We start from the raw sequence: 27,699 nt of genomic DNA, 5'->3' as shown, positions 1-27,699 counted from the left end.
AAATAATTTTCGTTTTAAAGAGTAAGTGGGAACTTACATTGTGAGTTTATTGCATTTTGTATCTTAAAAGTTTACATCCCTCAAAAGCCATTTTGTCTGCCACTAACTGTTGTAATCCTTAGAGTACCTCCAGCCATGTTCTCTTTCTAGAATTTTTATAGTTGAACAGAATGGATTTTTATTTTTGTAGCTTGTAACTTCAATATGTATAGTAGTTATTTCTATTTAGTAATTAGTGATCAGAATACTGTAAAAATGTTACTTTTAAGAGCTGTAACTTTAAATTAGTAATAACTACTTACAAGAAAATACCAGCATGTTAACAATTTAAAAAAAAAAATATTCTTTAGCTTGGAAATAACTGTGATGCTGTGAAATGGGATTTGTATTGAATGTGTTTACGCTTATATTCTGAAGTTGCACTAAGTAGGGAAAAAATGAGCTTAAAATGCAAGTAATAGATCAAAAAGTAGAATTTATAACATCTTGGGGGGTTTTCAACTGAGAAATACTGAATCCCAAATGTCACTTTTTTTTTTGGTTTTCCCACAGAATGGTAAGGTAGGAGTGATCCGTGTACTCTTGAGAAACAGTTGTTTCCTTATTGTGCAGTCTGAAATATGTAGGATTTAGTGCCCAAACGTAAGCAAAAGCCATCTGTACCATTCCTGCCTCTCTTCTCAGAAAACAAAAACTCAGAGCAAACCCAAATGCTCACAGCTGTAAAATATGAGATCTTGCAAAGGAATAACCAGCCAACATAATATAGAACCTCCAATATAAATGTTTAAAGTAAAAATTTGTTAATTTTTTTTCTTGACATCAAGTGATGCTTTCAATTACATAAAACCATCATAAAAGCTGGGAAGGGCATTCTTTGTTTGCTGTGTAGGCACAGGAAGTGTGATTGTGGAACATCTTATAAAAGTCTCTGCTTTGTTTGTATCCTCGCTGACTTCATCCAATATTTCTGAAGTGGGTGATAATACCGTTGCCCCCTGTAACCGTGGTGTTTGCTCAGATCATTACATGTGAGTGACGTGTGTTTGAGTACTTGGGCCAGGTTCTGTCTGTGAGAAGCTGCAACTTCAGTCAAGTCACAGAATTCCACCCGGTCCTGTGGTGGTACTCCACATTAACTCAAGTGAAACTGAAGAAAACTTTTGTCTTCAGTCAGGTGTAGCATGGCCTATCTCATGTGACTTAAGCTCCCAGAAGGCTCTTTTGAGAAACATCTGCTCCATATTCTTCATAGAAGCTTGTAAATATGGATTTTTCACAGCACTGACCTGTCACTGAATTTCCTAATGCATCTTTTTGTTGTCTTGTTATTTGTACTGTATCTCTCTGTAGATTAAAGTGTGTGGATTAAAGTATAAAATTCATTTTTTTCCTGTTCCTCACTATACATAAAAGCAAATGTGAGCCTTCAACTCTGTAACACCCTAGTGATGACAATAACTGCCTGGCTTTTAGAGGGCTCTGGTAGCATCACCTTGGTCATTTTGCAAATGGAGTTATATTTTGTTGAACACTGCAGCCATGCTTCTGCCTTAGGTCCCTGCTGCAAAGTCCAAGCGTTTCAAACCTCAGATACATGGAAGTATTTCTGGACAACATGGTGATGTCATTCAGAGGTAAAACTAGTACTGTTTGGTGGCCTCCAGAGATGTCTCAGCAGCTGCTCGCCCACTTTTGGTTCATCCTTCTCCTCAAGGTATTCACCCTTGGGGAAAAACTAAGTTTGTATTGCTCCATAATAGATGTGTTTAAGATGATTTAAAACCCCCAGGCTTCAATAGTAAGATGAAATGTCTGCATTGGTCCTTCTCACCAATGTTGTCAGTGATTTGAGATCTGAAAACAGAGCACGCTATTTACTCTAAGGGAGGAAATAGGCCTACAAATTCCTTGCCTGTAAAGAGCAATTTCTAAATAAGAGTTTTAATGGGAGATGTTTTGGTGTTATATGGTGTTAATATATTAAGCTGGAGGTGGGAGGGCTGCTGAGCACCAGTCGGCAAAATACACCCAGAGCTTTCTACAGAAAGGGGAAATGCTGCTGCTGGAAGGTGTTCAGGGATCAAGTGGCTCAATGCTTTCTCCTGATGGCAGCAGATGGGTTAGTTTGGGCTTTTGGAAGTGAATAAATCCTCCTGTGGGGCCACTTTATCATAGTGTCAGTTCACTCCCCAAGTCCTCTCCTCTGTTCCCCAATCTCATTTGCACAAAAGAGGGAACAGGCTCTGGCCTCTTAGCTCCTGTATTATGCCACAGTCAAACCTTTTGAAGATTACTTGGGTGTTGTTTTCTATTCAGGATAGGGCCAGAGCGTAGATATTCAGCAGGTTTTTCCTTAAGTGGGTAAGACAATGGTTTCACAGAGCTTTGAGGATCGCTAGCACTAATGTTAATACAAGATCTAGGTTTAATGCATTTTAAATGTTTTTAGAACTGTTGGAGTGAACTCTGCACAGCACCAGCTTGAGCCAGACTTCAGTGTAAAGTTGGTCAGAAGTCACACTGCAGGTACGTGTGGGGAAGAACACGGGATCTTAGTGCAAGTCACGATTCAGATTCTATTTCTGTCTTTTGATACTGAAAGGAAAAATGTAAAGTGTTTGGTGAATGAAAAGTGAAGTGGTTGTGTGGGGGGCCAGTTAATATTCAAGGAGTCTAGCGTTAGATACTTGAGGGCTAAAACTCTGATTTCAGCATACCTCCTCTAGCAAATATATTTTCCTCCTAAGGAAAAGCCCTGATGGCAGAGTGATGCAAACTCTGCCTCTCTGTCCTTGTGCATCTGTAGGCCATGTGAGAACACGCTGCTAACCGCAGGGTAACAGATGGCCGGAGGGTCCCGGTGACCACGGCCGCTGTCGCGCCGAGGGGGGAACAATGCCGTGCGGATCTCCGCATGTGCCACCCAGCAGCGCCGAGGGCCATTGTCCCCCGCCTGCTGCGAAATCCTGATTCCACGCTTAAGAGCTGCAGAAAGGAGCCTCGCTCTCTCAGACCTGCAAAAGAGCAGCTCCCCATGTCGTTCATTGAAAATATGGAAAGGGCAATGCATATAGAAATCTAATTATTGGCAGGCACAGCCTGGCTTTTAGCATGATAATCGCAGGCCCTTGTGCTTTCTGGTGCACCGACCCCTGAAAGGTAATCGTGAAAGCCGAAGTTAGAACTATTGAATTTCCATCAATCATTCAATGTTTGCTTTGATTATGTTGACACGATTTTTGTTTGTTCCTAAACCGCAATGAGAAACTGTTATTAATCACTTTTAAATGTTTTAAAGACAAAAGAGGGCGGCCTGCCCCTCGTGATGTAGAAAGCGGCAAGAACCGGGATGGCCAAGTGTCACCGCCGTCCCCCCGCCTGCTCTGCGCGATTCTTCTCTCGGTGGCACCGCCGAGGCCCGCGCCGGAGCGGGGACCCGCCGCTGCGAGGAGAGAGACCGGGGGGGGGATCGGCGGGCGGACCCCCCCGGCACCCCCCGCCTCCCGCCCGCGCTTACAGCCCGGCCCGCGGCGGCGGCTCGGCCCGGGGGTGCCGGCGGGCCCGGCATGGCGGCGGCGCGGGGCCGGCGCTGCGTCCTGGCCGTCCTGCGGCTGCTGCTGCTGGCGGGCGGGCCGCGGCCCAGCGCCGCCGACTACTGCAGCTGGAGGGGCAGGTAGGCGGGCGGCGGCCGCGGGCCCCGCGCCGGGCCCGTCCCGTTAAGCGGGCGCGGGGGGCGCGGGCCCGTCCCGTTAAGCGTGCGCGGGGGGCGCAGCCCCGTCTCGGCGCGCAGGGGGCTGCGGGGCCGGCGGCTCCTCGGGGTCTGCCCCGCTGCGCACGGACAGGGACCGGCGGGTGGCGGCGGGCGGGGGTGGCAGCTCTGCCTTGCTGGCGGCTTTATTTCGGCAGCTTTGACGGGAAAACGCACCCTAAAGCTTTCTCCAAAGTTATATCCTTTGCGCGGCGTTTTGTTGCCTTTTCCGTTTAACTTACTCTGCTCTTACGGATTGGATTCTCGTGAGGTCAGCAGAAGTAACTTTTCTGAGAGCAGTGAAGTTGCACGAGCTTGAGCAAGAGCTCAGAAGCAGGGTCAGCACTGCTTGCTTTAATTCGAAACATTTTCTTGATGAATTCTTATCGGAAATGTTAAAAATAATTTTAGAAATTCAGGCTTTTAAGTCGATTTTTCAGACGTAACATCATCAGTCAGTACTCGTTGTGCATCTCCTTCTGCAAGCCAGCATCTCTCACCCCTACCCATCTACAGGTGGGATTTTCCAGAGAGCTGAGCATTGGCTGGTCCTATTGCACGGGAAGTTTTTGCTGCTCTTTAGCAGGGAGAAGTTTCCCTCTGACGTTCTTCTGGATGCTGCAAGCATCCAAGCATAGATTTGCAGATAGGTTCTTTTCCGTGCAGCCTGGTGCAGCACCAGGTGTGAGCAATCCCCCTCCCCATGGCACTACAGCTGTGGTCAGAGGGGAGGGAGGGAGGGCAGCCCAGCTGGAGGAAGTTAATTAAGGAGTCATTAGGATAGGGTCAGAGTTGGGAGTAGGATCTGTCTCTGGGTAGCCAGTGTGGCAGTGACTGCTGGGCTGTTCTGCCTGTGCCATGGGTATCGTTAGTGATGGACTGTTGGTATTGTCTTGGCAGCGGTTTGAGCTGGGAGCCCCGTTCCCGTGCAGTGGAGCAGGTCCATCTGCGCTGCACCGAGGGCTCCCTGGAATGGATGTACCCAGCACGAGCCCTGCGTGTCGTTCTGGAGCCCAACCTCTCCAGTGTCCGGCACACCACTGTCTGCATCAAGCCCGCCAGTGACTTCCAGGGTGCCAGCATCTATGTGGAACGTGCTGGGCAGCTGCACCTGGTGGTAAGTGAGGCAGAAGGGGCTCAACTCCATCAGGTGTCTTGCTTCAGTGCCCACACTCCGCAACGAGTGGCCCTCTTCCTGCAGGCCAGCCCGCAGAGGGACATCAGCCGCCGGACGGCCAGCTTCCAGTACGAGCTGCTGAGCAACCAGAGCGCTGCTGGCCCTGACTTCAAAAAGATGGCACTGGTTGAAGGTAAGAGCAGGACCAGCCTCGGGGCTCCACTGTTGGGGCAGATCCAAGGTGGCATCTGATATCCATGGACCTTGCCAGTGTCTCCCTAGTGATGGAAGCTGTTTGGGGCTGAGGGCTTTGTCATTGTAATGGAGATCCTTCTGCCAGCTCACAGACTCTTTGGCTGGTGCAGTATGTTTTCAGATTTCCACTGTGAGGAGCATCCTGTAGGCTCTGGAGGGAACACTGCAATGTAAAGAGAAACTGTCTCTCCATTAGCAGCCAGCTTGGTCCTGGACGTACTCCATGTGATCATTGGTGTCCCCATTCCCTGGCAGTTCCATTACTGAGAACACCTGAGTGGGTTTGAGGAACCTAAACACCATGTTCAGAAGAGATTTAAAATCACCAGGAACCCAAGGCCTCAGGACGGTCAATGGAAATTAAAATGATCTTTTGAAAATGGGATTAGCTATCTAAATTGTTTGAAACTTCATTTACCTTGCTTTCCTGTTCTTAAGCCAACATAATCCTGCACCTAATAGCACGTATCCACACACACACACACACACATCTATGTATCCAGGGAGCACTGAGGTTAAAGAGGACTCTTTTCCATCCCAGTTCTGAAAAATCAGGACCCACCTACTGCTGCCATCATATCCCTGCTGCCCCAATAAAGAATATCCCTGGCAAACCTCCTGCTAAAAAGGAGAGTATTCAAGCCATGTTGCAATGACAAGAAGCTTAAAACAGAAATGTTACATAAAAAGAACAACCACAGCACTTTTGGGTTGTCCTCTCCTCTTAGTTAACCTGTCCAAGGTACTGCTTTGCTGTTTGCTGGAGCTACGTGGCATTAACTTGGGGAACGTGCTGTTTTAGGGTGTGCTTAATAGGATCACTGGCCTGACTGCCCCGTACTTAAGATGGGAGTTTTCGATAACAGGCGGGTGTTTACCAACTGTGGGGATAACAAATTACATTTATATGGGAACAAACACTGCTTGATTCAATGGATCCTACAGCCTGGTGTTAGACTCATGAAGGCTTCAGTTGGGGTGTTTTCTTTTATTGCTAATATATTGCATAACTTATGCTGCTACCCCATATTTAGAATAAAATTCAACAACATCCATGCTGGATTATTGATGTTTCAGTGGGAAATACTGGAGTGTTCCCTGCCTGTGGAGCTGCACATTTGTTTGATGCCGTCGTAGCTCCCAGCACGCATGTAGATGCCTGTCTTTATACTTGTCTTTTGTAATCCAGAAGTAACACAGGAGGATTTTTCCCTCTTTCTGTCAAAACAGAACCAAATTTGAAAAGGTTTGAGAAATGACGGAGGGTGTGTATGTGCCAGGTGCTGTGTTTTCTGCTGTATTTTTTGCAGGCTTCATCAGTTGATGAAGGGATTATACGCTATCAGGATGCTGTCGGGCCCTGTTGTTGCTCAATGACTCTTACAAATCTTCTGTGCTTACTCCCTTGCTTTGGTTGTGTTTGCATAACAAGAATTTTTGTTTGCATCTGATCGTAATGCTCTTTGAGCTAGTAGGTCTGCCTCATTTCCTCTTGTAATTCATCAGTCCTTTAGCAATAATACATGGTATGGTATTATAAGTAACTAACTGTTCTTTCTTTTTTCTAGCTATGTGCCGGCCTTGTGACAATGTGGAACTTCTTATGGCCATTTGCAGCAGTGATTTTGGTAAGCTGACTGAAGGGAAGTCATTCTGCCTTTAATTATGCATTGATTATTTGGATTTGTTTGCTGCTTTTCTTAAAATAACAGCGTGACTGTGCTCTCTGATCTGAGAAAGAAACTAGCTATGTGAAAAAGAATTTGAATGGGGGAAAAAAATGAAACCTAGAAGGGAGAAGCTTTCTTTCAAGGTCTTCATTTTCTGCAGGCAGAAAGATTACGGTATAAAACTGAGCTGAAAGTAATTCTCACAAATGTGCTGCTGGCTCTCACACGTAACAGTCATATGCATGTAGACACACATACACACAGGTTATACATGCCTGGTATGTTCCTTTTTATTCCCTTCATCTGTGTGTGGGGTTTTTTTTTCCAATAATGAATATGCTCCCTCTCTTCCCTCACAATTTGCGCACTTTCTAGTTTTTTTTCCAGAGAGGTAGTGAGTCGTTCGTAGCTTCGCTAAGGATTTCAGGTGATTTAAACTTCCTTCAGTGACATACAGGTTAGGTTTCGTGCCTTATAAGAAAACAGAGCAGTTAATATTCCATAAGTTGAGAAATAATAAGAAATACTGATTCAGTCATACATTAAATGCTTCTTCCTTTTTCTCTACTTAATAATGCAATGTTTTTTCTTTTTCTCTCAATCATGATTTGTTCATTTTATTCCCATAGTTTTGTACATGAGAATTTATACCTCTTTGATTATGTCCGATAGCCAAAGCTGTAGAGCTGCCTTTCCACATGGCCACAATTATATTGCTGTAAATGTACCTATGTAAAGAGATAAAACTATGAACTATATTTACCTCTATTCGATATTTAAAACGCCAGATGACGGCTTTCCTACTAGGGGTTGCCATACTTCAAGGCTACTGATAAAATCACACACCAACATTGTTGTGCTAGTACAAAAAGAGCGTAGAGCATGCTTCCCTTAGAGAGCTCCTTAGCTGGTAATCTTTCTTCTTCTAAATTAATTGCTGCAATCCAGCCCATTGTTTCTACTTGATGAAGTTATCCGTTCCCATGCGAGGTGTTCTCCCTCTGCACTGCCTGGAACACCAGAGACTGACAGATGTGGAGGCCCAGGGCACACAATGGGGCACTTACACTTACAGCAGCAACAGACCAGAAGAAATAGCCCTTTGAACTGACTCTATTTATGGCCTGACTTCCTTGCCCTAAGCTCACAAATCGCTATCATCAACTTTTTTGATTAGACAAAATAGCTGCTAATGAAAGTGTAAATGACACTGGGAGTGAATAGGGGCTTTATAGTTATTCTAAAGATGGAGGTCTTCAGTCACCAGACCCTGAGCAGCACAGGAGCAACTTGGAGCACCAGGAACAAGTGCATTATAGCTTGTCAATAGACTTGACTGCATCTAATTTAAAATGATCACACAAAAAGGGAGACGGAGAGCAGAGACATCTGTTACACAAAATTCTGGCTTCGTTTGGAAATTGAATTAGATGAAGTTCTCAGAAACTTCAGAAATAAGCTTTTTTTGCCTCTTGGGTTGTTGAATTCTTTGTACGTGAATGGAAGAGTTTTGTGGCAGAAGCGTGGTGATGTTCCCGTTGCATTGGTAACCTCTCATTTGCTCAAGAGCTGTTGGCTCAAATGGCGACATGTTTCTTTCTGAGCCTTCTCTGGGTATGGGATTGAAATTTATTTAGTTAATAGAAGAATAATTGATTGATGTGAAAAATGAGGGTGGTGAGAATGAGAGACATGGCTTCAGGTCAGCCAACACCTGTCAGATGGGATGTTTCATTTTCTGCACGGTTGATGCAAAGGATGCTTTCAGTCAGAAACCTTATTATGCTTTTGTTCCCAGAAAATAGCTAAGATCAGGAGAAGGAGGTATGTGTATGCTAGGTGATTTTTAAATAAGGCTTCAAATAAAGCCACTTGAAGAGTTCTACATGTTGCTCATCAACTCCCAAAGTGTCTTTTGATGGATGAATGCCATTTTCTTTTGAAGGGGAAACAAATTCTCGAACCTTTAGATGAAAACCTTTATCAAGCTCCTATTTTTTCTAATCAAATCATATTCTAATTCTTCTTGGATCAACCTCCGTTACTGCTGTCAAAAGAAAAACTTCAGAGTCCCCTGGAGACAGGAAAGAGGTGGTCTGTCACAGTCATTGTCTTGGAACATAGACTGAAAAACATTAATCCCTGAGCTGACCTCTTTCATGTGCTTTATTTTATCCTTTACTGCTGCTTTGCATTATCAAGCAGGTTACATGCTTTTCCTCAGATGTAGCTGATTTGAGTAGTCCTAAAGCATGTTTCCAAGCACATAGCACTGTTTGTGTAGGAATCCTCTGGGTAAAGGATGCAATATAACCTCAGAAATGTGTCCATCTGGAGGTGGCAGGCGTCCAAACCACACAACAAATGTATTTCTCCAATTACTTAATTCAGTGAGCTCCTAGTACCTGAACTACGTACCTGCTGCTCCATAACCAACTCCTGTCTTCTTCACATCTAGTGGTGAAAGGATCTATCCGAAATGTTTCCCACGATTCAGAGAACCACATGTCACAGGTTGATGTCAGCGTCCAGAAAGTCTACAGACAGAAAAACCGAATTTTCCAGCAGGATGAAGCAAGTGGTGAATGGCGAGGCCTGATACGAACCCTGCTGCAGTGCAAGGTGAAGAAGGGAGGTGGAGATTTCCTTTTCACTGGAAATGAACATTTTGGCGAAGCTTGGTTGGGCTGTGCTCCTCGGTTTAAAGATTTCATGTTTGTTTACCGGGCTGCCAGAGAAAGAGGAGCCAACCCATGTGAGTTTCAGCTCAACTGACAGGAATGACACTGGAGTTGAGAGGTGAAAAATTTCAGCCCAGTTTTTGGATGCTGAGTCTGGAGTAGAGTTAAAACCAAGGACTAAAGCTAACAACTTCACCAAAACTGGGGCCTGGAGAGTTTCCCGAAGACAATGGCTCTGTGAGCCCTGTAAACTCTGACTTCTAATCCGTGTTCTCATTAGTTGCATTAGTTTGTCCTTCTTCATATCTTCTTTGCCTCACAAAATAACTCTAAATTCTGAAAAGGTTGTCTTTTTCTGTGATTAGAAAGCATCTTGTGCTCAGCATTACAAAATTCTCTCTAACGTCTTTTGCTCTGTGTACATACTGTGTGCTTTTTCTCTCCTCCCCCATCTCGACTTGATTTCCCTTCTAAATGGCTCCTTTTTTTTTTTTGTATGAATGCTAACTATAGTCTTAGCCATAGTTACTAAACCTTCAGGCAACTGGCAGGTTTGCCAGACTTTTTGCCTTCTGTATGTTAGCAGAGAGATTAACTAACCCTCTGGGACAAAATCACAGCTGATGGAATTCTGCGGCGCTCTGCTGAGTTCTGCGCAGTTGACAGCATCTGATTTTGCTCCCCATGCAAACAGGCCAGTGACGGATGCTGCACTTCAGCTAATATGAACGTTAACACTGTGTCACTACCAGATGGGAAATGCATTGAAATAATCACAAGGTTTGGTTGTAGCGTTGTCTGCATGAGAGTGTGATATTTGGTGTTGGTAGCACTGGGCTCACAACGAGCTCTGGGTACTGTTTAGTGCACAACAGGGCAGACCCGAGCAAACTGGCTGTTGGAAAGTGTTGGAGGATGTACAGCAATATCCAAGTACTTGGGCTTGGAGAGCTGGAGATCAATGCTACGTTTGATTTTTTAAGTGGAGTACTCTTCTTTGGTTCGTGTTTGCACTGTGAATATGAGATAAAATGTGTTCTTTTAGTATAGATCAGAGGTTCTGCATTTCTTGTTGTTTGTATATTTGTATACATCAAACCTGTGTGGGTTTTTGTCTTTTAATGGAGCCTTAGCCATTTCTTAGAGCATTAGTGTCATAATTAATATTTGCTTTCATAGAGCATCATCCTCTTGAAATGATGTGTTCTTTTTAAAGCAAAGTAGTAGTTTAGTGACTGAGTGGTTGAAAAACTAAAATAACTTAATGTGAAGTGAAATAAAACCATGTGTGATCTGGTGATTTAATCCCCAGCGCTGTGGACTGGTCAGCCTTGCAATGAGCAACCTGAAATCCTTGCAATCAGTGCCAGTAATGAAGAGCTTATTAGAGATAATGGATGTTGGGTATATTAATTCTGTTTGACTGTAATCTCCCTTTATTGCATAGAATTGAGATAACTATCATGATACCAGTAACTAGTAGAGGTACCCGAGTGTTTCCAAGTGGTAGGATAGAAAGCTTTTTTGGAGAAAATATTTTCATTTTCATTTCTTTCAGATTTTAAACAAATATTCTGACTTTTTTGGGGAAAACATGTAATGTATAGAGTGCCCACACTTGAAAAAAGTTCTGCTGTGCTAAAATCAGTAATGCTACTGCTGTTTATGTTTGGTCCAAGTGTCTTCCAACATCGAGACTGAGGATGTTTAGATACAGACATGAGTCACTGGGGAAAAGCAGCTAGTGTTTCCGTTGGGATAAGATGGAAAATTTGAATCAGTGGAAGAGCAGTGAAGTAGTTGAAGAGTAACATAAGATCAGTTCATACACTCTTCAATTTCAGCGACTTTATTAGTGTGACAAGCTGGACAGCCATTATCACAGCAAGGACCCGTGGTTACCTCAGGGCATTTTAATTTCGTCTCCTGGTGTTTTAAGCTCTGTCAGCCTAGGGTGATATTGCTGGTTTCCAAGTACTTCATTTCGAGGGCAGTAAGCAATGTTTCTTCCCAGGATCTTGCCTCACATAGTTTCTAACTGAACCGTAGAGTCCGTCCTTTAGCCACAGTAAAATAAAAGCTAAAGGGGAATAATATTCCTTATGCTGGCCATGTCAGTTGATGTATAATAGGAGCCAGCAGTTACATTTATGTGCTCATTTTAATCTTCTCAGACAACAAGAGGTTGAACAGAGAGAAAACATTATGGAAGCAGTTTGTAATGCCCACTGCTTTGTTGTGTATATCACTGAATGTATCCCGAGTTCATCCACGCTGCTTTATTTCTCCCCTTGCAAAAGAGCAGGCAGAGACCAATTATATTGAGGGCATGAAGCACTGAAACCAGCAGAAATGAAGCCAATTTATAAAGATAGAAAGGTAGACTGAGAGAGAGAGAGGTGAAGAACAGCAAAAAAGAGTTTAAGCTACAGCTGACCGTAATTCTTGCTTAATGGTTAGAGTCAGCATCTTCCATAAAGCAGCAGTCTTCCATGTAAGATCTGCTCTGTTGCTTGTTCTCTCCATAGATGATAAAACCTTTCAAGAGAGTCCTAGACATCCTAAAGGAGATGTAATCAGTACCGTTGCCGAGATCTATTACAGGAAGTTCCACATCCCAGGAGTTTGTCATTCTATGTTTAAGAACCATATAGAATAGAAAGCATCTTTTGTGGCAGTAAACAAACTCTTCATTCAATTGTTTCTCAGAAATTCTGTGGATTTTCCTCCTTTCAAGATGGATAAATAGGGCCAGGCAGCCTTATAAAAGCACAGTGATTCATGTATTCAGATACCTAAAAACAACATGAGGATGCCAAAAGCATCTTCACGTTCATCTTCATGTTTTTTTTCAGTCTTTGGGTATTAATTTCTCCAACTCTGCATACAGGAAAATTGAGTCAGAAGGGGTTAAATGCTATCAGTGTTTAACATACGGAGAGTTGAGGCAATGAGACAATTCTTGGTGGAATTTGGATGCCAGCTCTCACTAGTGCCAACTTTAAGATTTGAGCTAGACCTAGTATGGGAAAGGGGAGACCTAGGTTATAGTCAAAACACATTTGTGAACAACTGCAAGCAAGCAAGTGATCTTCAGTATCAAAGAATTTGGGTTGAATTTAACCCAATGAATTATCTTTACTGAGGAAAGCATGTTGAACATTTTTCCCTTTGGCACTGCAAGCTGAAGTCCTTCGGCCTCTTCCAGGAAGGAAGTGAAGTCCTTTCCATAATCCTTCTGATGTGTGACATTTCATAAAGCAGCAGGGCTCCTTATGCACTTCAGCATTTGTTCTTTGCTGGACTTGTGCCTGATGTGTAGATAGAGAATCAAAAGAGGGACAGGACGTTTCCCCTGTTCATTGAAAGACAAAAGAGCCACAAGAATCTCTAATGAGTCTTTAAATGTCTGGACCAACACCATGAAGTAGAGGCTTGTGAATAGACACTGCGGGTTAAGTCGTCTTGACAGATTTGAATGAGGTTTTGCCTGCTTACACCAGAGTGGATTTGGCCCTTTTTGAATGCGGCTGGTCGTTTCCTCATGTCTGTCTTGCCTTTTCTGTGCACTTTCAAATGCACTGTATTTTCAACACACCATTCCGTAGGAAATTAATTACATGAATACAGGCTTATTCCCTTTGTTAGAGGTTTGACTCACTCACTTGCTTTCTCCAATTCTATTATTACTTTTAAGCTAAACATTTCAATATTTTTCTCTGAAGTGTAAGCTCAACTTGTGACTCAAACAAAAGAATAAGAACACTGTATAACAAAGTAGGATGATAAGTCTTCTGTCACAGTATGAAATCGTGGAATTGTGGCTTTCAGAGACCTTGAGAGTTCTAGGGAGAAGGCAGAGGAGCTGCGTGCCAAAGTCAAAATCAGGGGGTTTTGCTGAGCTTCGCTGCTGACTCAAGTACCTAATACCTTCTGCTGTCAGTGAGAGAGTCCATGTTTTAACAATTCTTGTAGGAGCTCATTCTGCACTGAGATTTGTGTGCTTAATTTCAACATGCGAAGAGGAATATTTTTTTTTCTGTCCTTGACCAAGAGTCTATCTTTTCTTGCTTTTAGTGGTCTCAGTCTCATTCTGTTGGAGTCTAGCAAGGCTTTCAAAAATAGTCATGGAGAATCAGAGTTAAGAATATTTATGTTTTTTCTAAATGCTTTTCTTAATTTCAAAGTGATGAGTTTTCATTTCAGTATGCCACAGTGATAATTTAGAGATATGTGATTCATGCTCCTGGAATTAGTACAGCTGTACTTAACGTATTTTAAATTTTGTCTCGGGGTATAATCCTAGTAACGTTTGAGAAAGCCATTGCTCTATCTTCAGGCAAATAATCTCTCACCAGTTAAAAGAATAATCTCGCTGTCATCCATAGATGAGTACCTGAAATGAATCGGGGCCAGCAGGGAGTAGAGGGGTTCCAGGTCTGCTGTCAGACCAATCGTTACAGCGTGCCACAGAGCAGCAGCCCTCTGCCCTGTGAACTTGAGAAGTTGCAGTGAAATTGCCATGTCCTTACCTGTTACAGTGCCAAGGTTAAGCAGAGCCAACCTGCCTGAGTTTCATGCAAAACGAATCCTTGACATGAATCCTAGGAGATTTATGTTTGCCAGAGTTATATTCCTAAATCCAAAAGAGAAACTGTTACACTTCATTGAAAAGTGTTGCTGATAATTTGATAGAAAACTTTGGTTTTGACTTTGTAGTGGAACCATACACTAATTACCTTGTTGCAGTCAGGAGAATAAAAATAGGATTTACAGGATCAGGATTCTAAGGGTCAACATTCCTTTACAGACGTATGTGGAAACTCTCTCTAAACTGGGGGAAAAAAAACTAACCCTAAAGCAAAAAAAACCCTTTCTTTCTCCACCAAGGACTACTTGATTTTTACAGTGGAATGTAGGTGCTGTAAAAAGTACAAATTCTTTTCTTGGATTAAGAAAAACATTAAGAGTTTAATACAAACACAAAATACAACTAACTTGCCTCCTTAAAGTTCTGTTGAGCTAATCATGAGCAAGTCTTGATCCTAAATGGTATTTGCACCTAATTTATCTGCCTCTTTTCAATTAGCTTTTGTTATTTTAATGGTGGCTCCTCCCACTCTCCCTTAGTGCTTTGGCCGGACTCACATAATTGCCTATATTTTATGTAAATGGAATTGTTACACTGTAAAATGATATACAAATGTGTCTACCACACAAAGTCCAATAAATGGTGTGAATAAACCCATTATTTTCAATGTAACGGCATCTGATAGCAGCCTGGGAAACACAGGGCTGACAGATGTGAGCCCATGACAAGGCCTGGAAAAAAACTGAATGAGGAGCACTCTGACAGACCACAATTAACTGACTTTTGAAATAACTCCTTTTTTTCCACAGTTCTACTTGGCTGAGCAAGATTCACAAATTGCTGTCTTGAACTTTTTAATGGGACAAAATAGCTGCCAATGAAAGTCTAAATGACATGAACTTTGAATAGGAGTCATACAATGACCACACCATGACATGCTTTTAACTGACATATTGATTATTTGAGAAGTAGCAGCCACTCATTTGGGAACGAATTGGGAAGGGGGGAAGAGATGGGAGGGAGTCAGAGAACTGGGTATAGAAACACAGGCTGTTAAACACTAGCCAAATACAATCTTATTTTCAGAAAAGAAACAAGTATTAGGAAAAATCCTGATAAATGTTTTCACATATGTTCCCAGAGAACATTTTGGAGTTCAAGTCTGTTGTTCGTTTCACTGTAAAAAAGCCATCACAAAGCTAAATCAAGAGGAAATTACATTAGCAAGTAAGAAAATAGACCTTGTATGAGTAATGAGCTTGCTGACTTCACTGGGGTTTCAGGACCTGTTCAAGACCGAGGCTGGAGTCACAGTCAAGTTTATGCAGGCTCAAAGTACCTTCGTCTGTCTTTGGAAACTGAGCCCAAACTCTGGCAGACCTAACTGACCTCTTCATCCCAGAGACAGCATGGGACAAGTAAGTGTAGTGAAGATGGGTATTTTTTTCCCTAGTTTTTGTACTACCTGCCACTACTGATCAAGCAATATTGTTGTCTGACTCTCTGGGAACCCTTTGGAGTTTATTCCCCAAAAACGTCATCAGCCTAACTCACTTGGAGAACTGTAAGTGGAAAAGTCAATCTGTAACTGGTTTTGTGGGTGCCTTTGTTTTAGGTAATTTTTACAAGTCTATTGAGCCACCGCAGCTGCTCCCTGTTGAGCTGCCTGGGGCGGCAGCAGCTTGCAAACCACAAACTCTTTAGTTTGATTTCACTGAGTAATATTAGGAATCATCACCCATTGCTGCTTCTAGATGTAACTTGAGCTGGCAGATGCTGGACATCACCTAAGGCTTTTTTAAGCCATCCCATTGCACATAACAAGTCCTTAGTCATTCATTTTCCTCCAGCTGATGACCATGCTTTCATTTACCTGAAAAGGTCTTTGGTTTCCTTTACTGGATAGGATATTCCACTCATCCTCGGCTAGGATGCAGCATCACTGGTAAAGGGTGCATAGCTCAGGTGAAGGAGATCGTTTAGGACGGCACTTGACAGTCCAGAGGATAGTACAGCCTCTGCAGCTCTCCTCCTTTTCTCTCTTCCCCAGTTCTCGTATAACTCAGCGAGTTATGCAGTAAAAGAACGGTTATTTGTACACCGTAGCATCTTTATTTCTGCCTTCCTTACTGCTTGCTTCAGCTTTGAGCACAGAACAAAACATAGAAGTTAGGGTTTACCGTGAATATTTATTGAATTCAAAATATCACTTTTCATTCACTTTACTGCTGAAAAGATCAATAGTCCACTTCTAAAACAGTTATAGGCACAGAAATAAAACAGATAGCATAAAATCTGTGTCTGTTGCCCTGACAAGAATGTCTAGCTGACACATCTATATGAAATAACATATAGTCTACATACTGAAGTACATGGCTGATATCAGTACAATCAACAGATTTATAATTACATAAGCATTTATTTTTGTAACTGCATTATTTTACTGATCTGTTTAATTAAGAAAAGATTAAATTTAAACAGATGAGTATATTTTCAATGGGCAAGCGTTTCTCCATTTACTTTCACTTGTACATTAATAGGCAAATCATTCCACATCCTCATGGGTTCATTAAGACCAGAATTAGTTCTTTTTCTAGACTGGATGAGTTGGGTCCTTTATAGTATTAAAAAGAGAATTATAATTAACAAACATGCTTGTATCTACGTTTTGTTTAAAACCAGTCCAGCTTTGATCGTTATTGGATGAGTAAAAACACTTTGGTCATGTCGAAGAGGCTTTTGAACTGTTAATTATCATGCTGTAACTAATATTTTTTTCTAATGTTATTTTAGCCCAATGTTTTGGTATATCCAAGCTATCTGAAGCTAAGCAAAATAACAGTTTTCAGAAGTGTAGCAATTCAGTTACGCGTTTTTCATTTCATTCCAAATTAACAGAAACTCATTCCATCATTTTTGGTCACTCACAGCAGAAAAGGAAATGAACAAAAAAGAATCAGGGATACAGCAGCAGGCTTGTTTCACTGCCCGTGGTAATGCAGAACACCTTATGTGTCACATACTGTTGGTCATACACCGATGTCACATTTAAAGAATCCAGCCTTGTCCAATGTGACAGAGTAAGAGCTGTTTGCTTTGCTTGAGTGTCGCTCCAGGCTATGGCTAAAGAAGCCCGTAGACTTAGAGGTTCATACTGACACCCCTTTAATGTCAAGAAGCAAGCAACAGAAAAAGTGGACTTTCTCCACTGCACAAACCACTGGAGCACTTTTCCCCCTAGGAACAAGGGGACAGAGCACACTCCCTCAGCACCCTGCTGAGCGGGTCTGCAGCCCTGTGGCACAGCCAGGCAGCTGAAGGGACAGGATTTCTCAGAGGAAACTGCTCTTGTCCCTCAAAGCTGAAAAACTGGAAGTGCAGAAAAGAGTTTTGAATTCCTTGTTGGCTCCCAGCAGAACACATCCTCCTTCTGTGCCTTTTCAGAGAATCACAGAATGGTTTGGGTTGGAAGGGACCTTAAAGATCATCTGGTTCCAACCCCCCTGCCATGGGCAGGGACACACTTTTGAAGTGTTCTGCTTAGTTTGGTAGTTTTAGTGCTGACTGTCCTTTGGAAAGTTGAGACCCTTGAGTATAGTACAACTGCTCCAAAGACAGTCATGGCACTTTTAGGTCCACCATTGATTCCATAGCCGCTTCTGGCCAAAGAAACAGAAGCCTTACCCGATTTATGCTATCCTTGACAAAGTACTAAAGAGTTTATAAACCAAGTGAAAATAGAGACACCAAGCCCGAACTCCTGCAAGCCTCTCTCCAAAGCACTTTGTTTAATGTGAAACAGTGACAGAGGTTCCTCTGAGCCTCCTAACAATTTCCTTTTAAACTGCCAGGAGCAGCTTTGTATTTTATTTCACCAAATCCCATAAGGGGGAGTTTTACAAACCAAAGTCCAGGAAGTCTGTCTTGTGAGCTTCCCTGTTCTTCATGGACTACTACAAGAAAGAAGAGCTAACATGGTGAGTCCAGCAGCATCAACAAGATACAGGCCCAATACTATGAGATCCGAATACCTTGATTGCCTACTGATTGTTTTAAAGTTGTAAGTGAAAAATGCAGAAGTACAGGTTCCTCTGTACAGGGCAAGGACTTCTGAAGACATACCACAACCCAAAGCAAAGAACACCAGGAGAATTAAAAATCCATTCCAGTGGAAATGAAAATAGATTCTCCTCTGTGCTAATTCCCTGTATGTTTCAAAAGGCTCACCTGTCTGCCTGCAGGCTTCATGCAGAGAGGAAACAGCATTTTCTAGGTACTGTGTGCACTATCTTGAGACGCCTCAAATCGGAGTCCCAATAATGTGCAGGAAATCGAGTTTCTACTACCTGAACAACTAAAGAAACACACCAGCAGAGAATATCCCACCTCACAAAGAGGAAAAGCTTTATGACAGGAGACCTTGCTTTAAGTGAACAGCACGTTTATGCTCCCTATGCAAGGCAAAAATGCACTCCCTGAACAACTCAGCACATACTAAAGGAAAAAAAAAAACAAAAACCCTTGAAGAGCCTTCAATGTGAAGATGTGAAGTGTGTTCTGGGTCAGAATATGAGACAGAATGCTTCATCCCACAAAATATATTATTACAGGATGCACGCTACTGCTCTGTAGGGTGTCTTCCTGAAGACTCTCTGGTGTATTCCCAGTCTCTGAGTCTATGTCATTTATTTCCTGGTGACTCAGACATCATTTCTTATCCATCAACTCTAAAAGTCTCTGCCTTTCCATTCTGATGAGATTTGTCATATTGGCTTTTATAACTTAGTGTCATAAAACCTGAACTGACTGATTTTAATAGTTCTTTCTGTAACATCTCATGGAGTCATACACTGAGACTATTGCAGATTCTGACTACGGACAACAGTCTATGTACAGAGAAAAAGGCAACACTGAGACCTACCTCAAAGCCTGGAACCTGAATTCATCAAGGAATTCTTCCTGTTTCTTTCTCAAAGAGATTATTGCTACCTGTGAAACACATTTAGACCTGAAAATTAATTCTGGGGATCCTTTACAGCAAACCACAGAAGCCACAGTGGCTACTGAAAACATTTAACAATTGATTGTATCATAACTTTGCTTTTAGAACGACTATCAAGGTCTTTGAAAAACCTTCCATTATAGTTTTTACTATCATGAGCATTTTACTAAATCACTATCTAAAGGCTTTAGCAATTCAGACCAAAGAATCAGCAGATATCCCAAACCGCTTAAAAGAGCTAATAAATTTTGTCTCAAACAATCTTTGAGACTTCCTAGACTAAGACATACAGAGATGATTTGCTGCATGACTGATTATTTGCATGTAAGTACCTAGACAAAGTAAACTAAGATACAAGACCTTACTGTTACACTTGGCAGAGAGAGAGAACAGTGCCACTGGAAAACAACCAGAAGGCAGGGTACAAGGCTTCAGTAAACTGGGCTTTGAATTTATAGATCAAGTTATGCTTCTCCCCAACAGCCATGAAAATCACAAACCCTCCCTCGCAGTGGAGCAGCACACCGATCTTAGTAGCCTTCACGTTGGGTAAGCGCTTTTCAACATCATTATGCCAGGATGATATTTTGGAATTAAACCACTCAATACACCAAGAACTGCTGTTCCTCCCCAGGCGACTCTCTGGCCCCTGCCGGTCCATGCTGCCATAGCAGATGCCAATGCCACAGAAGTTGTTCTGTTGCAGTTCCACTTCCCAGTAGTGGATGCCTCTCTTGAAGCACTGGAACCCCAGCACTTGGTAACAATCGGTGAAGCGCTGAGGGTGGTCGTTATAATTCATGGGGGTGTCTGAGACAGACATCCTGGTGTATCTGTCAGACACAATCACTTTATTATGAGCCGTGTTGTAATCCAGCGTGATGTTAGCAGCATCTGCAAAGACATGAATCATTTGAAGGTACCAAAGACCAAAGCACTTTTATTTATGCCGTCCTGCCTAGGCACTTGTTCCTACGCGTGTTTATCTCCCTGCTCCACTCTCCTCCACAGGGCAAGCAACTCTTAGGTCTGCTGAGTTCAACTGCAGCTCTGTTACCCAGCAGGCAAACGGAGGGCAAGTTTCCTTCCTTCCTGCATCCCCATGGGATTCCTTCACACCCAAATATATGCTGGCAGAAGGGAATTGCTGATCTGGCAGTGAAAGGTATGCCATACTGTATACCATCTGGTATAGCATCTTAAGCAAACCATCATGGGCTCACATAAAAGCCTACAATTCATTTCACAGAAAATCCTGTGTTTTACATCATATTTCTGGGCTACCCTAACAGTCATTTTGTTTGGGCGAGAGTCATTACTGAGAAAACTTTGTTTACTTTCGTAAAGATACATGAATACCAAAGCAGAAGGTTCATCTTTAAGTAGTGTAATGTTGGATGTCTTACACTGCAAAAGCTCCTCTCTGGATTTCTTCAGAAAGCTGTCAAGAAGCTCTTTAGTTGAAGCAGCAGCTGCAGCATTTAGTGTTCCTGGGGTTGGTGCTGTGTTGACAGAAGAAAAGAGAGTTAGGTCAGTTGGGAAGAAACTCCGTGTGCTTAACAGAGTCACAGACACCCTCAGGGTGCAATGGGCTTCTCGAGGTTCTCTGTTTGGCCTCCTGCTCCAAGCAGAGTTAACTTCAATATTAGCTCAGGTTGCTCACAGTCTTCTCAAGTTTTGAAAATCCCTTGTTGTCTCTGGGCAATCTCTTTCAGTGCTTGATCACTCTCATAGGGACCAGTAAGAACCTTCTCAGAGCAAGAGTTGAACTTTTGCTTAATACACCGCCACTAGTGACCATCTACTTAGCTTTTTAAGACCAGTCAATGTAAATTAGAATAAGTATGCTGAAAGTTTGGACTCACCGACTTTAACAGGTTTCTTTTTCTCCTCTGGAAGGGGAAAAAAGGGAAAAAAAAGAAAAAAGTGAACTGAGTTCTACTGAGACTGAAAAGCCCTTGATAGACTGTGCCAGCTGCAACACTGTCATCATGGACCTTCTGAAGCTGCAGCAGGAGATAAAGCTGACAGTCCAGCATGCTAAAGCCATGTACAGATACACCCATACTAAAAAGCTACACATGAAGCACAACATAGTATTTGCCTTCTATTTCACAACATCATAAGCCTGGAAGGAGCTTCATCTCTACTCCAGGACACAGAGTGTTAGGGCAAGTAGTAATAAGCCTGTTCCCATGAGGCACATAGACTATTTTTTTTTTTTACAACAGATCTAGTGCAGCAAAAGGAGCTAGAAGTTCATTCAACTCCAGCAATCCAAAACAGACCCTGTTGAGTGCTCAGCACCCAGGACTTGTGAACAGAAAGGACCATGTGTCAAGAACTCAGTGGAAGCAACAATAGTTTCTTAACACTTGGACTTATCCAAAGAGAGAACATGGAAGATCTTCCAGACAGGCTAGAATGCCACACTAACACCAGTATCCGGACAAAACAACACGGAAAGGCCCCAGTATAACCTGCCATAAAGACTGTCTCCATCACCTCAGCCTTGAATTGTAAGCGAGACATGGCCAGCAAAATGTTTGAGTAAGGCTGCCATTAATCACCACTTACTGGTATCTTTCTCCACCTGCAGAACGGTTTGAGTCTGGGGAAGGGTTTTCTCTTTGTGGGTTTGATCTTGTGAGGCAAAGAAAAAAACAACAGACCATAAGCAGGATTCAATACATACAAATCCATCAAACAAACCAACAAACGTTTAGTACAAGTGAAAAAAACCCTGCAGGAACCAGAGGGTGGGGAGGCTCTGCTTAGCTTTAGAGCCTGCTCTGACACCACTACAGGTGCACGCGTGCACTGAGGCTAATGTACCGCCACATCTGGGCAGGCTGCTGCTTTACAGCTCACACAGCATCCGTCACTAAATAGCCCCAACACCCTCCCTTTCCCACGCCAAAGTGCTCACTACAGGTAACGACTGCACCAATGCTAGAGCAAACAGCTCTTGGGTAGCTGCTGGCTTTCTTATTTAATGGTAAAACCACAGTTGGGAGAGGATGATGTTCTTTAGTACTTACGTGGTCCTGGAGGCTTTTTTCCAGCCAAGGTTCTGTTTGGAGAAGCTGCTGGAGGAGCCATAGTTTTCCCAAGTGTTGGTTTTGCTGCAATGGTGATATTTTACATTATGGTTTGTATTGCCAGGAACACAACTGCATGAACAAGGACATTTTTCAATCTTATTTTTCAGTCATGTGACTAGAACTTAAGTTATAGTTGGCAGAGATGGAAGCTGCATGGAGGATATCCAAAAGATACTTGTGCTTAACCCAGTAAGTAGGGCTTTGTTCTACAACACGTAAACAATCAGCACCTTTATAGTTGGGTAACCATAGTCCTATCACTCAAAAGCGTTTTATGTCTCCCCTCAAATCCACATCCTACCTGCATCCAACCCTGCTATATATTAACCATAAATTACTGTAAGGAATAAAGGCTGAGCTGTGCCAGAGGGCACAGTATCACGATACTCTTCAGCTTATCCAAATACAGATAAAAGTAAAGAGCCACTGGGACACTTTCTCTCCTTGTTTATCCCAGACTGTAGCATTTTGGTTTGGAAACAGAGGACCACAGAAGCTGGAAGACAATTTATATTAACTAACTGTATTTACTGCACTTTTTTTTTTTTTAGTCATATTTGGATTGGAGGGGGAAGATGCCTTATTTGAACTCAAAGACAAGGCAGAAAATGCCAGTTCTCCCAGTGATACAGTACCTTCTACTTTTTTCTCCTGAGTCACAGAAAGTTTCACAATGTCTTTAAGGTTAACAGCAGACTGGTAAGTGGAAAGCATCAAGTTTTGGTCCATTTCAATTACAGGAACAAAAGCATCTTTTGTTGACATTCGTTGCAGTGCTGCTGCTCTCTGAAATGAGAAACAGATCTCATGCAGACCACCTTGTGTAGCAGACATAGAAAAATACAACCAAGTTACTTTAAATGGAATGGGTTTTGTGCATTCATCTCAAATTCAAAGGAGCAAAGGCTACAGTCAGACACGACCCACGGCAAAATTTCAGCAGCAACCCATATGCATTAATTCTTAACTGATATCTGAAGCAATGAGAAAGATTTACTAGACAGTGTCACAGCATGGAGCTGCAACACCTCTTGGAGATGAATTCTCTCACTCACTGTCCCCTCTGCTTGTGGCAGAGGCTGAGTTGGGGGGGGTTACCAGACACCACTTCATTTCAGCACTCTTTCATTGATATTTGTGTACTTATCAGTACATCCTGGTACAGCAGGTTGTCACACACGACTGCATCGTTTCACTGAAAGTGTCTGGAGAGCAGGACTACCACAGCAGAGTTTTGTGATTCGGCATTCTAGAAACACAAAGAATTGGATTTGCATCTAAAGGACATATTACCTTCAAAAACAGGATGTCATCAGCTTCAGTCAGTGCCATCTCAATCTGATCTCTGAGAGACTGAATTTCTTTCTTCTTGCTTCCCAGAACACCATAAATATAATCAAACTTACTGCAAACTCTTTTTTCTTCATCTGCAATTACTTTTAAGGTCTGATTTTCTCTTTCTTCAATTAAACCTTTAATTTCTGAAAACTCATTTTTGATCAAATCTCTCTTTCTGGAAGCTATTTCCTGGAGCAGACAAGAGCAGACAGACACTAGTTTCAAAAGTACAGTTTGTGGACAAAGTACTGCTTACTACTACTACAAGCCTTTGAGGAACATGTAGGCTTCTATTACTCAAAACAGGCAATAGGAAAGCAATGTATTTCTATGTAGTTTGGACAGAAAACTCGTTTATTTCCAAAAAATCAGGCCAGTTGTCAGTCTCCAGACCCTGTTGTGGGGCCAGCCATGCGATCTAGTGGTTACCAGCACGGGGACAGGGCTGTGCCACTGCGAGCTCGGACACTGCACACGGCTGTAGCTGTTTCTGCCTCCGAGATGTAGCATCTCTGGTTAATACAAAGAAATTCCTGATCCTCCAAGAGATGTTCCAGAGGAGCACAGAAGTGCTACCCCGGGGGCTTTTCAGTTTCTTGGTCTCTACCGTTGTCATGGTTTTAACCTGGCTGGTGGCCAAACACCACGCAGCCGTTTGCTCAGCCTCCCCTGCCCCAGTGGGAAGGGGGAAAGAGTCAGAGGAGTACAGGTGAGGAGACTTGTGGGTTGAGATAAGAACAATTTAATAATTTAAATTAAATAAAAATTATAATAGTGATAATAATAATAGAATACAGAAACGACTGATGCGTAGTACAATTGCTCACCACCCGCTGACCAACGCCCAGCCCGTCCCCAGCTAGCGATCCCAGAGGAGAGAAATCCTGAAATTGCAGTCCCGGAAGACAGAAAGTGAGCTTCCCAGCCAGCCCTCATCTATATACTCAGCGTGGCGTTGCGTGACATAGAATATCTCATTGGCCAGTTTGGGTCTGTTGCTCCAGCCATGCTCCCTCCCAGCTTTTTGTGCACCTGCACACTAGCAAAGCATGGGAAATTGAAAAGTCCTTGATTTCATAGCAACAACTGAAAACATCAGTGTGTTATCAACATTCTTCTCATACCAAATCCCATACTAAATCCAAAACACAGCGTTATTCGAGCTACTAAGAAGAAAATTAACTCTACCCCAGCTGAAACCAGGACAACCACTTGGTTCAGAAAGGATGGTACAAGTGAGACATTCGATCCAGCTGTCAGCACAAATGGCAATTCCGATCGTCAGCTAAGAGCAAGGATTAGTTGTAGTGATTTATGGGGAAGAGACATCCCAACTTTCTGCACGGGTGCAGCCATTACAGCTCACTAATCCTTTAGCTCGGGCTGCACAGATACGCACTTTCTGGTGCAACAGGAAAGGATGGGTTTGAGCCCTGTTATGGTCCAGGTGTGTCAGCACAGGCGGGTATAAAGCCCTTGTGTGGTGATTGGGTTAGTCCCATCTCCCATGGAGCCGCCTGGCTCTGCCAAAACGCCTCTTTTCTGTTCCTTCCCAATAACATCTTCTCTTGCCAACGCAATCTCCATTCGCCACAGCCATTGTCACAAGAGCACCAGCATCCACAACACGCAGTGGCCAGCATATAGCAAGCAACCTGACAGCATTTTGAACAGTTACCCACTTACAGCAGCTTGGCTTTGGTTTGTTTTCACAGTGTTCATCGCTCGAGCAGCTCTCTCACTCTGATTGTGCAGCTCCATCAGTCTCTTCTTCAGCACCGACTGCAACAGAAGAGATCAAGAAGTACTTCAGAGAAGCAATTGCCATGTCTGCTCTCAGTTGGGTCATGCTTACTGGAGTAAGAATCGTATTTACAGAAAGTTTTAAATAATTCCTGTAAGCATTTAGTACTATTGATTTAAAACTTGCTGCCCCTTAAACCTGAACAGGATGTAAAAGCACTGGACGTGTGGCTTGTGGACACTCCTCCCTGCCACTCCACCTCTCCCAACGCTCCACCTCACCTCTTCTCTCCTCTCATGCACGCTGCTGACTCACTCTTTTGATAAAGACTGAGAAAAGAAACTGCTTTCATCAGCTTGTAGTTCCCAGTGCAAAGAACAAATTCTACGTTAGCTCTCAGGTTGGACTTTGTGCACTAAGTTAACGCTACTGTTCACCCCTCTTGTTTTGAGAATTTTATTGCCTGGATGTGTTACCTGTTCCTTTAGTTCAAGATGCTGCTAAGCTAAATCAGGGAGGACGTGGTAGGGTAAGCAGTATATGTATTTGCCGAACAGATGAGAGTTTGGCCACCTAAACTTTTCAAGTGTGCTTTACTCATCAACCCTCTGATTTTCAGCTGTGCTGGAAGATATGAAGGCCAAATTTCCTTCTCTTCCACTCTATTGAGAACCTGCTTCTGGCTTTTATCTACATGCTAGAGCTCTCCCCAGGCTACCTTCATGGTTCTTTGCTTCATAAGAACATACAGAGAGCAATGTCTGTCTGCAGTCCCTCGGTCACTCTGCGGCAAGGCCACACAGCAAACCCCGTGTCCTGAGCAGCAGAGGAGGCTCAGAGTTGGGGGTGACACCCACACAGTTGGGCAGCATCACCGCTCAGCCCAGCTCAAGACAGGAACTGGCAATCAACCCTGTGACAGCACCGTCCCAGATCCTCAGAGCACCATCTTGGAGAGAGGAGGAAAACACAAGGAACGACTCAGAAGACGCGCTCAAGTGTGCACTGGAGGGCAGGTCACAGTTTGCCAAGGCCAGGCATGAGACTTACAGTTCAGGTCTTGGTCCAGCCTCCCCCTGGCACTTCATAGCCTGCGACCCCAGCACCCAGGGACCCACCAGGCCCCGGGGGAGCAAAGGGGAGCTCCGGGATGCCCCTCGGAGGGTGCTCCAGCCCTCGCCTGCCCGTGTCGCTCACCTCGGCGTTGACTTTGGCCGGCTGCAGGGGGCTGGTGTGACACAGCTTGTGCCCGAGGAGGCAGAGGGAGCAGATGCAGCTGCCGTGCTGGCTGCAGAAGAACTCGAAGAGCTTGTTGTGCTTCGGGCACTTGCGCTGCTGGAGGTCGCGCAGGGGCGGGCAGAGCTGGTGGTCGCGGAAGGCGGGGCTGTCCTGGTGCGGCCGCAGGTGCTGCAGGCAGAAGGAGGCGGTGCAGGTCAGGCAGGTCTGCGCGGCGGGGGCCTGCAGGCAGCTGTCGCAGTACACGGGGGGCACCTCCGCCCCGCACCCCGCCAACGCCGCCGCCTCCTCCTCTTCGGCCCCGGGCCCGGGGCAACCCTGGAGCTGCTCCACCACCCGGCACAGCACCGTGTTCTTCTGCAGCTGCGGGCGGCCCTCGAAGGTGGCCCGGCACTGCGGGCAGCTGAAGTTCTCCGACAGCCCGGCCCAGGAGAGCTCCAGGCAGGAGGCGCAGAAGTTGTGCCCGCAGGGCACCGTCACGGGGCTGCTGAAGAGGCACAGGCAGATGGAGCAGGTCAGTTCCTCCTCCAGCCCCGCCAGGACCGGCTCCGACGACGACCGGGCCAGCGCCGCCATCGCCGCGGCTGCCGCTGCCCCGAGACGCCAGAAACGAAACTGGGGCCGCGGCTTTCCGGGAATCTACGCGCCCCGTCCCCGCCCCGGCGGGAGGGGCGGCAGCCCCGGGACCCGCCCGCCCCGGTGCGCTCCGGGCTCTGCCCCGCGGGGGGGACCCGCGGCGGGACCCTCGGGCACGGCCGCCCTGTGCCCCGGGGCACGAGCCGGGAGCGGGTCCAGGCGCGGGGGCGGCTGCCGTGCCTCGGCATCCGCTGTGACAGCACCTGAGGTGCCCGGGGGGGTGGTGGGCAGTGCCCGCAAGGGAGCGTTCCTACTGAGCGGTGCTGCGCGTCCTGCCGGGGATGGGACCAAAGAGCCGCTGTCGATGTTGAATTTTTTTTTTTTATTTTTCTGTAGGTGAACGAGGCGCTTCTGCCTGGGCTCATCTGGGCTCAGCCACCGTCATCTTCCGAAGGCTCAGCACCTCCGCTGTGTGCTCTGCAGCACTCACCTGGTGTCTACTGATGCAGACGAGGTATGCAAACGTAAAGGGTCAATACACACCCTCCCAATTGTAGCTTTTACTTCTGGAGCAGAACACATTATCTTTAGAGTTCGGATGAGTAATTTAAGTTCTCCATAGTCAAAGAGGGCT

At 44.3% G+C, this 27,699-nt stretch overlaps 2 protein-coding genes across 2 annotated transcripts; one reads left to right on the top strand and one right to left on the bottom strand.

Moving 5' to 3' along the window:
- Positions 1–3,569: 3,569 nt before the first annotated feature.
- LOC104369979 (meteorin-like protein) lies at positions 3,570–9,568 on the top strand. Its single transcript, XM_086624147.1, has 4 exons — positions 3,570–3,676; positions 4,652–5,061; positions 6,692–6,751; positions 9,252–9,568. Exons 1-4 carry the CDS (start codon positions 3,570–3,572, stop codon positions 9,566–9,568), a joined length of 894 nt encoding a protein of 297 aa, XP_086480273.1.
- Positions 9,569–19,246: 9,678 nt separating this feature from the next.
- On the bottom strand, positions 19,247–27,065 carry TRIM25 (tripartite motif containing 25). The gene is made up of 9 exons (XM_086623977.1): positions 26,451–27,065; positions 25,196–25,291; positions 23,465–23,698; positions 22,807–22,957; positions 22,109–22,192; positions 21,645–21,710; positions 20,933–20,959; positions 20,474–20,569; positions 19,247–19,961 (listed from the first exon to the last, which is right to left on the bottom strand). The coding sequence occupies exons 1-9, from the start codon at positions 27,063–27,065 to the stop codon at positions 19,435–19,437; spliced, it is 1,896 nt and encodes a 631-aa protein (XP_086480103.1). The 3' UTR covers positions 19,247–19,434.
- Between the last annotated feature and the right edge of the window lie 634 nt (positions 27,066–27,699).

The sequence above is a fragment of the Tauraco erythrolophus genome, chromosome 20, assembly GCF_009769465.1.
Source record: "Tauraco erythrolophus isolate bTauEry1 chromosome 20, bTauEry1.pri, whole genome shotgun sequence".
NCBI lineage: Eukaryota > Metazoa > Chordata > Aves > Musophagiformes > Musophagidae > Tauraco > Tauraco erythrolophus.
This window is presented reverse-complemented; position numbering and strand designations above follow the sequence as displayed.